At 50.3% G+C, this 15,111-nt stretch overlaps 1 protein-coding gene across 1 annotated transcript in view; it reads left to right on the top strand.

Moving 5' to 3' along the window:
• The first annotated feature begins 12,840 nt into the window (after positions 1–12,840).
• The window catches only part of ATP9A (ATPase phospholipid transporting 9A (putative)), a 119,559-nt gene continuing 117,288 nt past the window's right edge, over positions 12,841–15,111 (top strand). Inside the window, exon 1 of the mRNA XM_066586949.1 lies at positions 12,841–12,958. Within this exon, the coding sequence (XP_066443046.1) occupies positions 12,891–12,958 (68 nt within the window). The 5' untranslated portion in view covers positions 12,841–12,890. The remainder of the gene's footprint in view (positions 12,959–15,111) is intronic.

Below are 15,111 nucleotides of genomic sequence, written 5' to 3'. Positions count from 1 at the left end.
TAGAGTGAGAGAAGGAGCCGCTGTGCAGTGTCCAAGTATCCACCTGCAAGTCAGTGTCAGAGGGATGCGTCCTCCTCCGGTGTGTGTGTGTGTCCGTGTCCAGGTCCAGGAGCGGAGTCCTACAGATAACTAGGACTGTAGCCCTGGTGTCATCCTGTCTTCTCCTCCCTGACCTTTTCTGAACTGTTCTTCCTGCATTGGTGTGTGAAGTTTGCAGTGAGGAAGTAAAGTTCCAGTTACTGCTCGTTCCTAGTGATTGAGGTATTCAAATGTAACTGTGTGTGAATGGTGGCGTCACGAGTGACAACTTCTCAAGTGCACTACACATCTATACAGGTAACCGCGGTCCACGCGTTGCCTGGAAGAGGCCTAGGGCTGCCTTGGATGAAGTTACGCATGTCACTCTGGGGAGGAGTTTGGTAGAGCCACCGTGACAAGTGCCATCTCTAACCCCGCCATCTCCTCAGCGTGTACCTCATGTCTTGGTTGCTGCAGGACACCACACTATGTTACTTGGAGGAGAACTTCCTGAATTCCGTTAAAAAGTAGGACGAAGTAGGCCAACATGCTGCACTATTTTGTCCTGTAGAATTCCGAAAGCCTGGCTGGAAACTGAATGGACCCCATTATACTCAATGTGGTCCATTCGGTTCTGTCATATGCTGGTTCTGTTCAGCCCCTGGATACCATTTTTCCTGCTCCAAAACAGAGCAGAAAAACACAACCCAAAAGTGCAGCAGGTGTGAACAAGCTCTAAGACGCAGAAGAGGTGAGTCACTGAGGGGTTAATCCCATCCTAATCAAATTGACGGTCCAAACCTGATGTAATAATTACACTGTGCAACATAACTTTTGTAACCAATAAGCAGATAGGCCGCTCATAGTAACCTTAGTGCTGAATTCACATATGAGATCTGTTTATTTTTCTCCACGTAAGGTTTTACAATTCTGGGGAATAATGTGATCCGATTGCCGTTGTGTTGTATTTTTGGATATCTGCCTCTACAATAATCCAGTCGGCTCCCCATGAACCTGCTTCATAAAAAGAATAACAAAAGTGATTGTGCAACTATTTCACCATCACAGATACACGCTGCGCTGAGGGAACACTATAAGGGTAGGTTTATGTAACATGTAGGGTGTGTCTCCACGTGGCAGAAACGCTGCGGATCGTCCACCAGTAAGTGGTCATTAATGAACTGGGTTTTACAGGTCACTGGTTAGACTGGGACTATTTATCAAAATGTAACAACAATATGGCTGAGCGGAACGGATGTCTGAACAACCGAGACAATTTCTGCTATGTCTGCGGACAGTTCACAGCAAAGACACAGCGAGGAAAATAACCTCCTTGGTAAAGTATCCTATCACAAGTATTTGGGAATAAAGCTTGGTGACCACGATGAGAAGTGGCACCAAACAACATCCGTGTGTCATGTAACACTCATCTCGCAGGGGCTGAAGGCAAGAGAAGAACGCCATTCCGATGGGTCTCTTTTCCGTGGACATGAGCGCATTTCAGTCATGAAAATGTAATGTATTTGCACAACCATAAATTGCTTACGACCGAGGTCTTCGCCTGCTCTGGCGTGTGAACTGCATATTTGCACATGCAAAAAAGAATGGAGACAGGCTCATTGAAATGGTCTGCAAATAAGCAGGTTTCCTGCGTCCACACGGCTTATCGCAGTGTGTAATTCGCCCCGACAAGGTCATGCTGCAGATTTTTTCTCGCAATTGTACATCATGTGGATAAATGCGCTCCTGTGAACGAACCCCCTGACCTCAATAGGTTGTATTCGCTGCGTATTCCCACACAAGACATCTCGGTCAATGCAGACCGTTACAAAGGGAAGGACAAGCCGACTGTGATGGGCGACTCTTGCCGGCTCTTACAGAGGGAAGGTAATGTTTCTTACAGGAGGAGGTCAGGATCCAAGCGCCATTTTCCACCAAAAACAGTCGAATAGTAATATTACGGCGTCCAAACTGTCATCGTCCTAAATAAAGGAGACGGTTTGTAACCTGAAGATGAGGCGCGCTGCCAGTATTCCGTGTAACCGGGGAATCCGCAGGCTTCACATTTACGAAGACGCGCCAATTACTTTCTGTTATGAAAATGTCTTAAAAACTTGTTGCACAGCGATAACGATCGGCGAAGACTGAAGAGAATCCAAGTCACACAACAATCAGCATATCTAACGCTCACCAAATACCAAACTGAAGGAAGGGGGACAAAAACTAGATATAAAGGTCAGGAGTGATACCTGCGCCCTTAATGTGATGCCCTCACCCCCAGTAGGGTAACTCGCTGTGACCATCCAGCTAGAAAGGAAGGAATCCAGGAGTCGCCTCATTCTGCACCTGCAGAGTCCACATGGACTACTGGGCGAAGGACCGCTGGTCTCCTGTCACATGACCGTGCTGGCATCACAGGTCCTCGTGCAGGGAGGTGCACTGAGAATACTGGGGACACGGCAGGGCTGCTATTATCAATGCAGCGTCTAGTAGAAGCACTCGTTTAGGACACAAGCTGAGGCTGCAGCCACCGGCCGCGGCTATATGTGACTGATGAAAGTGTCCGTCAGCAGCATCAGCTGGTGCCCCCTCCCTTCAATCCTGTTTACACCCAGGGCACATGCCCTGCCTGCCACCCTTACCTGGCTACACCCTGGTCTCAGATATCTACACACATTAACCCCTTCATTAACAGCCTATCTTGTGCCTTAAAGGAGATGTCCCGAGGCAGCAAGTGGGGTTATACACTTCTGTATGGCCATAATAATGCACTTTGTAATGTACATTGTGCATTAATTATGAGCCATACAGAAGTTATAAAAAGTTTTATACTTACCTGCTCCGTTGCTGGCGTCCTCGTCTCCATGGAGCCGACTAATTTTTGGCCTCCGATGGCCAAATTAGCCGCGCTTGCGCAGTCCGGGTCTTCTGCAGTCTTCTATGGGGCTCCGTGTAGCTCCGTGTAGCTCCGCCCCGTCACGTGCCGATTCCAGCCAATCAGGAGGCTGGAATCGGCAGTGGACCGCACAGAAGAGCTGCGGTCCACGGAGGAAGAGGCCATCTTCAGCGGTGAGTAGAGAAGTCACCGGAGCGCGGGGATTAAGGTAAGCGCTCCGGTGAGCTTTCTTTACCTCCCTGCATCGGGGTTGTCTCGCGCCGAACGGGGGGGGGGGTTGAAAAAAAAAAAAACCCGTTTCGGCGCGGGACAACCCCTTTAAGGGCCAAGGGATTTACATTGTTGCATTGCCAGAGCCATAACGTCTTGACTTAGCCGCATGAGGGCTCGGTGTTTGTGGGATAAGTCGTATTTTTCAATGGCGCTACTCTGAGGTTCATATAATGTGTTGTACTTTTACTACAGGTTTTTGGGGGGACGCCCCCCCCCCCCCGGGGGACGGCCCCCCCCCAGAGATTCTTCCTTTGTTTTTGAGTTTTGTTTTTCCAGTGTTCAGCATTCAGTAGAAATAACCTGCTAACTTTCTTACGGATCAGCACAATTCCTGCGGTACCGCGGCTCCTTCACACGAACGCGTGGTGACGGCGTATAATGCACACAATACACTGTACGAATTGTGCAGGATACACGCACAATAAGGATCGCAGCATGCCCTATGTAGGCGTGTATTATGTGCGCATACGCACCAAGATAGTGCATGGTGATTGGCGGCACCTTGCGGGCGGCATGCAGTGAATTACGCTTTTGTCAAGCTGCCGATGTAGAGATTTTTTTTTACTACTTTTGCACATTAAAAACACATTTTTAAAGTTAAAAGAATTAACTGCAAAACTATATTCTAAAAACCAGAGGATTTTTATTTCCGGGCAGCAGCGCTCTGTGGGGAATTGCTTATTTGCGGGAAGAGCTGTAGTTTTTATTAGCGTGATTTTGGGGCACATGTGACTTTTGGATTGCTTTTTATTTTATTTTTTTATATTTTTATTTTATGTTTTTTGTGAGGCGAACAAAAGAAAAATAGCAATTGTTGCTGAACTTTTTTCTATCATTTTTACAGCGTTTACCGTGCGAGATAAATAACAAAATACCTTCATTATCGGGGTCGTTACAAATGCCAAAATACTGATTTTTGGGGGTAAAAATGCATTTAATTTTCTTTCAATTAGACCGTTTTCACACAGCCGACAAAACTGCATGGAAGATCTAGTGCCAGCTAGTGGCAGCCCACGAGGGTACTAGAGCCTCCATTACCACCCATACTACTTCTGGTATCCAAGCTCAAAGCGGCCCAACAGGCAACTAGAGCCTCCATACCTGCCTGTATCACATCTTGTATCCAAGCCAAAGGATGCCCAGCAGGGTACTAGAGCCTCCATGCCCACCCATATCACATCTTGTATCTAAGTTAGAGGCAATACAACAGGGTAGTAGAGCCTCCATACCTGCCTGTATCACATCTTGTATCCAAGCCAAAGGATGCCCAGCAGGGTACTAGAGCCTCCATGCCCACCCATGTCACATCTTGTATCCAAGTTAGAGGCGATACAACAGGGTACTAGAGCCTCCATCCCCACCCGTATCACATCTTGTATCCAAGCTAGAGGCGGTACAAAAGGGGACTAGAGCCTCCATGACCACTGTATCACATCTTGTATCCAAGCTAGTGGTGGTACAACAGGGTACTGGAGCCTCCATGCCCAACTGTATCACAGCTTGTATCCAAGCTAAATGCAGTACAACAGAATACTAGAGCCTCCATGCTTGCCTGTACAAATATTGTGGAGTTGTCACTGCCTCCTCCTGGTCGTGCCCCCCCACCTATTTACCTTCTGTCCCTCCTATTGGACCATATAAATGGTATCCTACCTTCCCTGGTTTTATTTGTAGGCTTAGTCCCAAGAAAGGAGCCTTCTTAAAACGTAGGTACCCATCTTTCCCAGGTTAAGATGAAACCACCTGGTATTAGCGTTAGGACCTATCTGAAAGCTTGGTCACCTGGACGTTGGCAGATGGGCCAATGTGGTGTGATCAAATTATATACCAAGAGCCTTGCATTATTTAATATGGTTAGAGTATTTATTATAGGTATGTATATTTCTGATAGCAAATGTATTTTGCGTGCTGTTGCCACTTTTTGGTTTCTGCTTCTATTTTATGGCCGCCTGTATCGCATCTTGTATCCAAGCTAGAGGTGGCCCAACGGAGTACTAGAGCCACCATTCCTACCAGTATCAAATCTTTCATCCAAGCTAGAGGCAGCCCAACAGGGTACCAGAGCCTCCATGCCCCCCATATCCCATCTTGTGTCCAAGCCAGAATGGCCCAATGGGGTACTAGAGCCTCAATGTCTCTCCATATCACATCTCGTATCCAAGCTAAAGGGGGCCTAACAGGGTACTAGAGTCTATATGCCTACCTGTATCACATTTTGTATCCAAGGTAGAGGCAGCCCAGCAGGGTACTAGAGCCTCCATGCCCGCCCATATTGAATCGTGTATGCAAGCCAAAGGCGAACCACCAGGGTACTAGAGTCTCCATGCCAGTCCGTATCACATCTTGTATCCAAGCCACAATGGCCCAACAGGGTGCTAGAGCCTCCAAGCCCAACCATATCACACCTTTTATCCAAGATAGAGTTGGCCCCACAGGGTAATAGAGCCTCCATGCTCGCCTATATCACACCTTGTATCCAAGCTAAAGGCAGCCCAACGTTGAACTAGAGCCTCCATGCTTGTTTGTTTCGCATTTGTTATCCAAGCTGAAGGTGGCCCAACAGGGTACTTGAGCCCCTAATGCCTTCCTGTATCATATATTGTATACAAGCTAAAGGCGGGCCAAGAGGGTACTAGAGCCTCTATACCTGCCCGTAACGCATCTTGTATCCAAGCAAAAGGATGCCCAAGAGGGCACTAGATCCTCTATGCCAGCCTATATCACATCTTGAATCCAAACTTTAGGTGACCCAAACACCATACTACAGCCTCCATGCCTGCCCCATGTCACATATGCTATCCAAGCTAGAGGGGGCCCAACAGGATACTAGAGCCTCAGTGCCCGCCTGTATCACATCTTGTATCCAAGCTAGAGGCAGCCCAACAGGGAACTGGGGCTTACATGCTCATGCGTATCACATTTTGTATCTAACCAAACGTGGCCCAACAGTTAAACAGCACAGTTTGACAGGGCAGGAGACAGGTAAACTCCAGTCCCCCACACTACCTTTCTCTCTGCACTAACCTCTACTGCTATTCTCATTTCAAGCCTTGACACTTTTTTCCTACGCCCAGCCCCATCACACTCCATCCACATCAGACCCTCCCTGCTCCTCTCGGCCATGCACAGCTCCTATGCACTTTTCACGTTCCTCAGATGCCTCCATCCCCCCCACACCGCAAAGATACACCTTAGCCACCCTCACAAATCCCCCAACCACCTGCTCACCCTCACTACCGTACTACTCCTAGCCGCAGGGAACATATTCCCCAAGCCTGACCCACCCCATACTGCTCTCTACCAAAATCCCCCCCAATCACACCAAATCACTCTACTAGCCCATGCCCCCCATGCTCCATTCAAATGCACCCTATGGAACTCCCAGTCTGCGTGCAAAAAACTCCCAACTATCCATGACCTCTTCATCACCAAACACTTCAACCTGCTCACCCTCACCGAAACATGGATAAAGCAGTCCGATTCTGCCTCCCCCGTTGCATTGTCCTATGATGGCCTGCAGTTCTTCCATACCCCCAGATCAGACGATAGGCTCGGCGGAGGACGTTCTCCTCTCGCAGAACTGTACCTTTCAGGACATCCTCTCTTTCTTCATCAGGCATCCTAGCATCTCCGGTGACCCTCCTATCTATTGCACCTCTAGGAACCTCCAGACAGTCCACACCCATGATTTTGCTCAGACCATCCAGTCCTTCCTGTCCGCTATCTCTCTCCTGATCTAAGCCAGCTGCCGAACACTATCACACCACCCTCTGACATGCCTTGGATGAAGCAGCACCACCCATGACCCGAGCTGCAGACCACAGCAACCTTGGCTCACGTTCCAAACGGCAGTGCTCTAGACGCACCAAACGGCCGTGGAGAAAATCAAAGCAGCCCGCAGACTTCCTCCACTTCAAATTCATGCTTAAAACTTATAACCTCGCCCTTCACCACGCCAAACAAGTTTATTTCACCTCCCTTGTCTCTTAACTATCCCACAACCCCAACAACTCTTCAACACCTTTCACTCCCTCCTCAGCCCCAAAGAACAGGCCCCTGTGATGGACCTCAGTGCTGGAGAACTAGCTGCCTATTTGAAAGAAAAAAAATCAACAACATCCTCAGCACTGCATCCAGCACCCACTCACTTTCTATGTTAGAACCGACAACAGAGGAAGAAGTCTCCACGCTTTTTTCCGCTGCTCGCCCCACCACCTGCTCTAGTGACCCTCTTCACTTTCACCTCCTCCGATCCCTTTCCCCAGCTGTCATTACCCACCTCACCACCATCTGCACCCTCGCCCTAACCTCTGGCCCTTCCCCTCCTCATTCAAACACTCCATCATATCCCCTCTGATAAAAAAAAAACAACCTTTGACCCAACTGATGCTGCCAACTACCGATCCATCTCAAACCTCCCGTTCATCTCCAAATTACTGAAACGCCTGGTCTACCCGCGCCTTACATACTTTCTCTCTGAAAACTCGCTCCTCGACTCCCTCCCGTCCGGTTTCCACCCCCTACATTTGACTAAAACCGTCCTCACAAAAGTATCAAATAACCTGATGACGGCAAAGTCGAGAGGTGATTACTCCCTACTGATCCTCCTTCACCTCTCCGCTGCATATGACATTCTTGACCATGACCTCTTTCTCACTATGCTCCACTCTATTGGTCTAAAGGATACTGCTCTCTCCTGGTTCTCTTCCCACCTCTCTGACTGCTCTTTCAGTGTCTCCTTCGCTGGCTTTGCCTCCTCTCCACTTCCTCTCGCTGTTGGGGTACCCCAGGGCTCGGTCCTTGGTCCCCTTCTCTTCTCTATCTACACAGCCCCAATTGGACAAACCATTCACAAATTCGGCCTCCAATACCATCTCTACGCTGATGACACCCAGTTATACACCTCCTCTCGTGAGAGCTCTGAACCACTCTTCCAAAATCTCAGAGACTGTCTCTAACACCATGTCCTCACTCTTTCTCAAATTCAACCTCTCAAAAACTGACCTCCTCGTCTTTCCGCTCTCAACCAGCCGACCTCCTCGCAACATCTCCTTATCAGTATCTGGCACCACCATAACCCCCAGACAGCACGTCCGCTGCCTTGGGGTCACACTGGACTCTGACCTCTCCTTTACCACCACCTGCACCTCAGGAATATTGTTAAAATCCAGCCGTTCCTCACCGCGGATACGCTAAAGACACTCGTTGTCGCCCTCATCCACTCCCGCAACTGCAACTCGCTGTTCATTGGCCGTCCCCGCACCAGACTCTCCCCTCTCCAATCCATACTAAAAGCAGCAGGTAGGCTCATTTTTCTATCCAGCCCATTTCTCAGACCCCCCTGTGCAGCGTGGATAGAGTTTGGGCCTTGTCACGGTGGCACTACCATCTCTCCCCCGGAGGGTAACCGGTGACAAATCCAAGGGGCCGAGGGCAGGCTAATAAACTGTCACGGGGGATTCCTACCTGGTGGAGTAAACCCTCTCTCACGCAGCTTCCGTGGGGGAATTCTTAGTTGGCGGAGTAAATCCACACACGCACGGATACTTTTTAAGACACGGCCTCTGGAAACGGACGGGTGACTAGTCATTTTACTGGAACATTGGTTCACAGAACTCTTTACATGCAGCAGCAGTTTCACAGAAACTTGACAAGTGGTGTGACAGGGAGGACTCATGGGTAGGCAGGAGAAACCACAGTCTTAGTTATCTGTAGGTCCTGGGCCCGGTAACACACTTTCCTTTCTTTCCATCTCTTCCGGTACACACTCACTGTTGGTGGTAGACATGCTTCAGGACGACTCCTCACTATCTCTCTTCCGGCTGCGAACTCCTGAGGGTAGTAGTCCCCAAGCAGCCATTAGGCCATTCTCTCGGTCTCTTCCATTCTGTGTCTGTGGGTGGAAAGTACCCACAGACAGCTGCCTTGCACACCTCTAGCAAGCCCAGGCCACCACTCTCTCCAGAACAGACTGCCTCTTGCACACACCTTGCAACCACATATATCAAGCATAGTCAGGTGACCATCCACCCACACCATAAAATGCTACATTTCTAGACAGTCATCTCACATACCAGAAACTTAACTCTTTCAGTGCTGCAGCTATGCAATACACATCAATCATACAACACAGAAGACACTGACATTACATAGACAAATGCATGCATACAGTTATGGAGGGGCCCCATTGTTCTGGGCCACTACACCTGAACTATGCCAGTCATTGCATTGGCTGCCCTCCACTGTAGAACTAAATTTAAACTCCTCTACCTCACCCACAAAGCTCTGCATGGCACCGTGCCACCATACATCGCCTCCCTCCTGTCCGTACACCACCCAGCCCGCTCACTCCGATCGGCTAACACACTCAGACTAAACACCCCAGTTATACGAACCTCAGACGCTCGCCTACAGGACTTCACCAGAGCAGCACCCATCCTCTGGAACGCTCTACCCCAAGGCATCCGGACAATTCCAAATGCATGAAATTTCAGACTCGCTTTAAAAACACACCTCTTCAGGAAGGCATACCAAATCTCCTGACCCAGTCCCTCGCCCCTCCCTATGGCTCCCCACACCTTCCACCCTGCCTGTCACATATGACCTCTACCCCTGCACCCCTTACCGCCACATCCTGTTTGCTTCCTAATAACTGATTTCCACACGTAATCCCCTACTGCCTGTGTTTCCCATGCCTCATCCCCTCCCCCCCTCTACCTCCTGTATCACCCCCACCCCATTGACATCAAACTAATTGTATATCACGTTATTGTTGTATTGTCTGTGTTCTCCCGTGTCTGTAAGCGCTGCGGAATAAGTTGGCGCTATACAAATAAAGAGTATTATTATCATCTTGTATCCAAGCTATAGGAGGCCCAGGAGGGTACTAGAGCATCCATAGGCATCCCAACAGGGTACTAGATCCTCCATGCCCACCCGTATTACATCTTGCATCCAAGCTGGAGGCATCCCAACAGGGTACTAGAGCCTCCATGCCCGCCCGTATTACATCTTGCATCCAAGCTGGAGGCATCCCAACAGGGTACTGAAGCCTCCATGCTTGTCAGTTTCACATCTTGTATCCAAGCTAGAAGTGTTTCAACAGGGTATTGGAGTCTCAATGCTCACCTGTATCACATGTTATATACAAGCTAGAGGCGGTCCAATAGGGTCCTATGACATCTATGCCCACCCATATCACATCTTGCACATGGTGGCGGGGTCGCCGACTACAGCGATGTGACTGTCACAATTCTCTCTAAACTAGATTCTTAGAAGCTTTCGGCTCAGACATACAGGAGGTAACCCTCAATATTCATGAGCTTTGAGCTAGCCCTGCCCACACCATCATCCAGCCACTGCTTGACAGTAATAGGGAGAAAGCTGTCAATCAGTGGGAGGTGGGCGAAGCCAGTGCACAACTCCTGACTACTGAGGAGCACCTACAGGACTAAGGAGCAGCGTTACACCATCCCTACAGTATGCACTGAGGCAAATGCCCAAGGCCATGGCAAACTATTTCTGTGCATGTAAGGGTATGTTCACACAGCGGGATCCAAGTTGGATTTTTCTGGAAGGATTCCGCCTCTAAACTGCATCTTTCTGGCCCAGATTTGCCCCGTCTGCTGCAAAAAGGCCCATTAGTTTCTATACATTTATTCACAAGTGTTTTTTTTCTCGGAGTGAGGTAGTGGATGTGAGCGGCAGTGCCGACCGGCGCGTCGGCGTACAAACGCAGTACCTTTTTCTTTTTTTTAAACTCCTGCTTCGCAGCGGATCGGATGGCTTCCGTTGGCCGCAATGTCCGTGCGGGAACCGCAGAAAAAAAGGGCGTGCTGCAATTTTTCATCTGCGAGCAGAAACTGCAGTTGGTTTCCGCTGGTGCGCAGGAAGAATCGTTCTTCCATAGTGTACTATGGAGGGTTACTGCTGCGGAATCGGGAGTGGAACGCCCGTCTTCAGATTCTGCCCGTGGAGATGAGGCCTAAAACACAAAACACGCATGGAACTGCAACCCGTGATTTGTGATGATCATTTTTACGGAGGCGATTTTCCTCTTGCAGCGATGCGTACTGACGGAAAAACTGCAGCGCATCCGTTATTCCCAACGAGGGACATTCATGCGGGTTTCTTGTGATGCGATTTTTACTGTTTCCTATTTAAAAAAGCGTTCAGCGATGTGATTTTCTTGCAAAACGTATCGCAATTACATGCAAAATCGCATTTTTACCAGCGAGATGTCGGTTTGAGTTTCTCAGATCATGTAAATACGGCTTTAGGGCGTTTTTACACGAAGGACATTCCCATGTGAGTTTTGTGTGCTGCGAGATGCACGGAAATAGAACGCGTTGTTGTCATTGGGTCTATTACCATTCCTGACGCAGGAATACCGCGAGACGAAACAACTGCAGCGGCGCAGAAAACTGCTACGTTATTTGCTAATTTGGATTTTTCCTTTTGGAACGTGGCGATAATTACACGCACCGCAATGTGATGCGATTTTATTGCGTTCGCAGTTAGAATCGCAGGTATAAGCAACCTTTTCACGGACAGGATTGCATCGCAGGATGCAGCCAAATCCGCAGCTGCGGCGTTCCGCACCAAATCCGTAGGTCTATCTGCAGATTTTGATGCGGAATTGCAGGCAGGTTTTCAGCCATTTTCAATTCACATCAATCCGCAGTTAGGGCGGTTTCAGATGGACGTCTGCGCAGCGACACTTGCCGGTGCGGAGCGTAGTGGCGCATGAACGAGGTCTTTTTTCTCTCGCCGGCCGTTCCAACGCCGCACGTGGTTAATACTATATATAGGGCAAGGCCTGTCTGTTCTCGCATCGCATCAATGGGGAAACCTTGCGTCGCATCGTGAGCACCTAGCACGCCGTTCGATGCTGTCCCCGGCCCCTTTGGGGACAATGGGCGATGCGATGGCGCGCCCAAAGATAGGTCCTGCCGCGATTTGTTTCCCACTCGCTCATGTGTACAAACCCATTCAAAAGAGTGGGGCTCACAGTTGTGCTGTTTGTGCAATGTGATGTGGGAATCACATCGCGGCACGCCCTATCTTGTGCGCGCTCTCGTGTTGTACCGCCCATCGTTCTCAGCGGCTTCGCACCACATGTAAATTGCACGCGATGCTTGGTCTCTTGTTGAGAACAATGGGAGCATCTCCGTGAGCCTCCGCCGCGGCAGACCACTATGGCGCAGGTTCCCTGCATCCCCGAAGTGACGCAAGGTGGTGTGCACATAAAAAGGCTGCGCACATGGGGGGGCGGCACGCAGCGCGGATTGTGCGAGCTATTGTGGATTTTCTACGAAACATCTTATGGATTTTCTTGCGGATTTTAATTGCGGCGTCGCGTCTCCTGTACGCCAGAGATCCGCAGCAACAATTCCGAAAGTCCTCAAACTTTTCCACCGTGGAGTTTAATCTTTAGCGTTTTGAAGTAAAGCCGCGCAGGGAGGACATGGTGAGGCATAAATATCCACACGGTGTGAATACGACCTAACATGACGCAAAGCATCCATGTTGTGGCGCAGCTCTGGAGGCCACGCAGGGGTTAATGAAGGTGCAGCAGTGGCCTCTCCAGAGCTGACATCCCTCTACTGGTCAGACTGGGAGGAATGGGGAGAGCAGGAAGCTGAGGGAGCGGCCGCCGCCAGCTCCACCTCCCCGCAACTCCCACAGCCTTCCAGCAGCCAAGATGACGGATAATATCCCCCTGCAACCTGTCAGGCAGAAGAAGAGGATGGACGGCAAGCACAAGCGAGGGTAAGCGGCCTGCGGGCGAGGGGCTGCTGGGGGCCACAATGTCCCCAGACCCCCCTTCTCCTTGCTGGCTCTGACTGTCGGGGGTTTTGCTGTTGTTGTCAGAGGAAACCCCCCTCATCCTTCTGTTCAGACGCCGCCGTACACGGGGGGCTTGTGGGTATCACACGCCGCCCCCGCACGTATATAATATAGGTGTGTGTGTGTGTGTATATATATATATATATATATATATATATGGCTGTAGGCGGCCGTCCGGGTGCGTCACCTGCAGGGTAACCGCTCGGCTGTCTCAGGAATACAACATACTGGGATATTCTAGCCAACGCCGTACGCGACACGTGACGCCGGAGGACCGGAACCAAAGCTTGGTGGCCACGACATCTAACTGCCTCCATCCACAGGACGCCGGCCGCAGGCATACAGATAATGGGTGGGATAGTAGAGGAGACGATGCCATTATATATGGCGGGATCTAGTACAGAAACGTACGCTGAACGCCCCTCTATTACCCCCATCTAGTAACGCACATACACCGACCGCCCCTCTATTACCCCATCTAGTAGCACACATACACCGACCGCCTCTCTATTACCCCCATCTAGTAGTGCACATACACCGACCGCCCCTCTATTACCCCATCTAGTAGTGCACAAACACCGACCGCCCCTCTATTACCCCCATCTAGTAGCGCACATACACCGACCGCCCCTCTATTACCCCATCTAGTAGCACACATACACCGACCGCCCCTCTATTACCCCCATCTAGTAGCACACATACACCGACCGCCCCTCTATTACCCCATCTAGTAGCGCACATACACCGACCGCCCCTCTATTACCCCATCTAGTAGCACACATACACGGACCGCCCCTCTATTACCCCATCTAGTAGCGCACATACACCGACCGCCCCTCTATTACCCCCATCTAGTAGCACACATACACCGACCGCCCCTCTATTACCCCATCTAGTAGCGCACATACACCGACCGCCCCTCTATTACCCCATCTAGTAGCACACATACACGGACCGCCCCTCTATTACCCCATCTAGTAGCGCACATACACCGACCGCCCCTCTATTACCCCATCTAGTAGCGCACATACACCGACCGCCCCTCTATTACCCCCATCTAGTAGCACACATACACCGACCGCCCCTCTATTACCCCATCTAGTAGCGCACATACACCGACTGCCCCTCTATTACCCCATCTAGTAGTGCACATACACCGACCGCCCCTCTATTACCCCCATCTAGTAGCACACATACACCGACCGCCCCTCTATTACCCCATCTAGTAGCACACATACACCGACCGCCCCTCTATTACCCCCATCTAGTAGCACACATACACCGACCGCCCCTCTATTACCCCATCTAGTAGCACACATACACCGACCGCCCCTCTATTACCCCATCTAGTAGTGCACATACACCGACCGCCCCTCTATTACCCCCATCTAGTAGCACACATACACCGACCGCCCCTCTATTACCATCTAGTAGTGCACATACACCGACCGCCCCTCTATTACCCCATCTAGTAGCGCACATACACCGACCGCCCCTCTATTACCCCCATCTAGTAGTGCACATACACCGACCGCCCCTCTATTACCCCATCTAGTAGCGCACATACACCGACCGCCCCTCTATTACCCCATCTAGTAGCACACATACACCGACCGCCCCTCTATTACCCCCATCTAGTAGTGCACATACACCGACCGCGCCTCTATTACCCCCATCTAGTAGCACACATACACTGACCGCCCCTCTATTACCCCATCTAGTAGCGCACATACACCGACCGTCCCTCTATTACCCCCATCTAGTAGCGCACATACACCGACCGCCCCTCTATTACCCCCATCTAGTAGCACACATACACTGACCGCCTCTCTATTACCCCCATCTAGTAGCACACATACACTGACCGCCCCTCTATTACCCCCATCTAGTAGCACACATACACTGACCGCCTCTCTATTACCCCATCTAGTAGCGCACATACACCGACCGCCCCTCTATTACCCCCATCTAGTAGCACACATACACTGACCGCCTCTCTATTACCCCATCTAGTAGCGCACATACACCGACCGCCCCTCTATTACACCCATCTAGTAGTGTACATACACCGACCG

Source organism: Eleutherodactylus coqui, chromosome 13 (genome assembly GCF_035609145.1).
Source record: "Eleutherodactylus coqui strain aEleCoq1 chromosome 13, aEleCoq1.hap1, whole genome shotgun sequence".
Taxonomy (NCBI): domain Eukaryota; kingdom Metazoa; phylum Chordata; class Amphibia; order Anura; family Eleutherodactylidae; genus Eleutherodactylus; species Eleutherodactylus coqui.
This window is presented reverse-complemented; position numbering and strand designations above follow the sequence as displayed.